The following is an 852-nucleotide window of genomic DNA, read 5'->3' on the forward strand; positions in this document are numbered from 1 at the left end:
TAACCTATAGACTATATAGGTATATACCTATATAGGTATCTATAGATAGTTTGAAGCCTAGCTAGTCTTTGAAAATTTGTGTAAGTGATTGAATGTCTTATTGAGAAGTATCCCCAGATAGATTTGGTAATTTCAAGCTCTCGAGAGCTTTGTTCTTAACAGCTTTAAGGACGAACCGGCGCGCAAGCTCCTCATTAATTTCGCCATTAGGCTTGTTCTTGATGAGTCGGTTTCCATGGATGAAGTACCGTGTAATCCAACGGTTGAGCTTCTGCAAGGCGATAGGCCAGAGTTCGTCAGACTCTTGGGTGTAGACGACACGAAGAACTACGGTGAATGGTGAGCAAAACTAAAGGACTACGCCACAGATTTGATATACCAGTGTATCCCCATGATCCCTCCGCGTACGTGACGCCTGACTGCCTGCACCGGCCCATGGACCAGAAGAGCTCTTGAACCCATCCCATGGCCTGAGTGTCCTTGTCGCGGTTGCTTGCATGACTGTGATATTTGTAAAACCTTGAGTCAAGCTCGGGGAATGTTCGTTGGATTGACATCGTGAGATTTGAGGGCCAATCGCGCTTGCAGGACGACAACCTCCAGAGCAAACCTCGCATGCACACCGTCTCCCAAATTCCCGTAAGATATCCCGCTCCTCCCAGAAAGGACGCTGCCATTTGAGGCGGGTTGGTGAACCCGACCGGCATAACCAACCACCGTTCGAGGATGATCAGGCCCTGCGCCGGCGGGTCTCTCGGCCGCAAATAGCCCGGTTTGAAAACAGGTGTTCCTCTTTCCCCTAGAATACGAGAAACTCGGTCTAGCTTCATGTGCGCCGTATGCAATAAACGA

The 852-nt window shown here is 49.2% G+C and overlaps 1 protein-coding gene across 1 annotated transcript; it reads right to left on the reverse strand.

The window, feature by feature from the left end:
- Positions 1-97: 97 nt before the first annotated feature.
- On the reverse strand, positions 98-557 carry GCG54_00008650 (uncharacterized protein; the record flags this gene model as incomplete). Its single annotated transcript, XM_045408611.1, has 2 exons — positions 98-327; positions 380-557. The coding sequence occupies 2 exons, from the start codon at positions 555-557 to the stop codon at positions 98-100; spliced, it is 408 nt and encodes a 135-aa protein (XP_045266354.1).
- Between the last annotated feature and the right edge of the window lie 295 nt (positions 558-852).

The sequence above is a fragment of the Colletotrichum gloeosporioides genome, assembly GCF_011800055.1.
Source record: "Colletotrichum gloeosporioides strain Lc1 chromosome Unknown consensus_30, whole genome shotgun sequence".
NCBI classification, from domain to species: Eukaryota; Fungi; Ascomycota; class Sordariomycetes; order Glomerellales; family Glomerellaceae; genus Colletotrichum; species Colletotrichum gloeosporioides.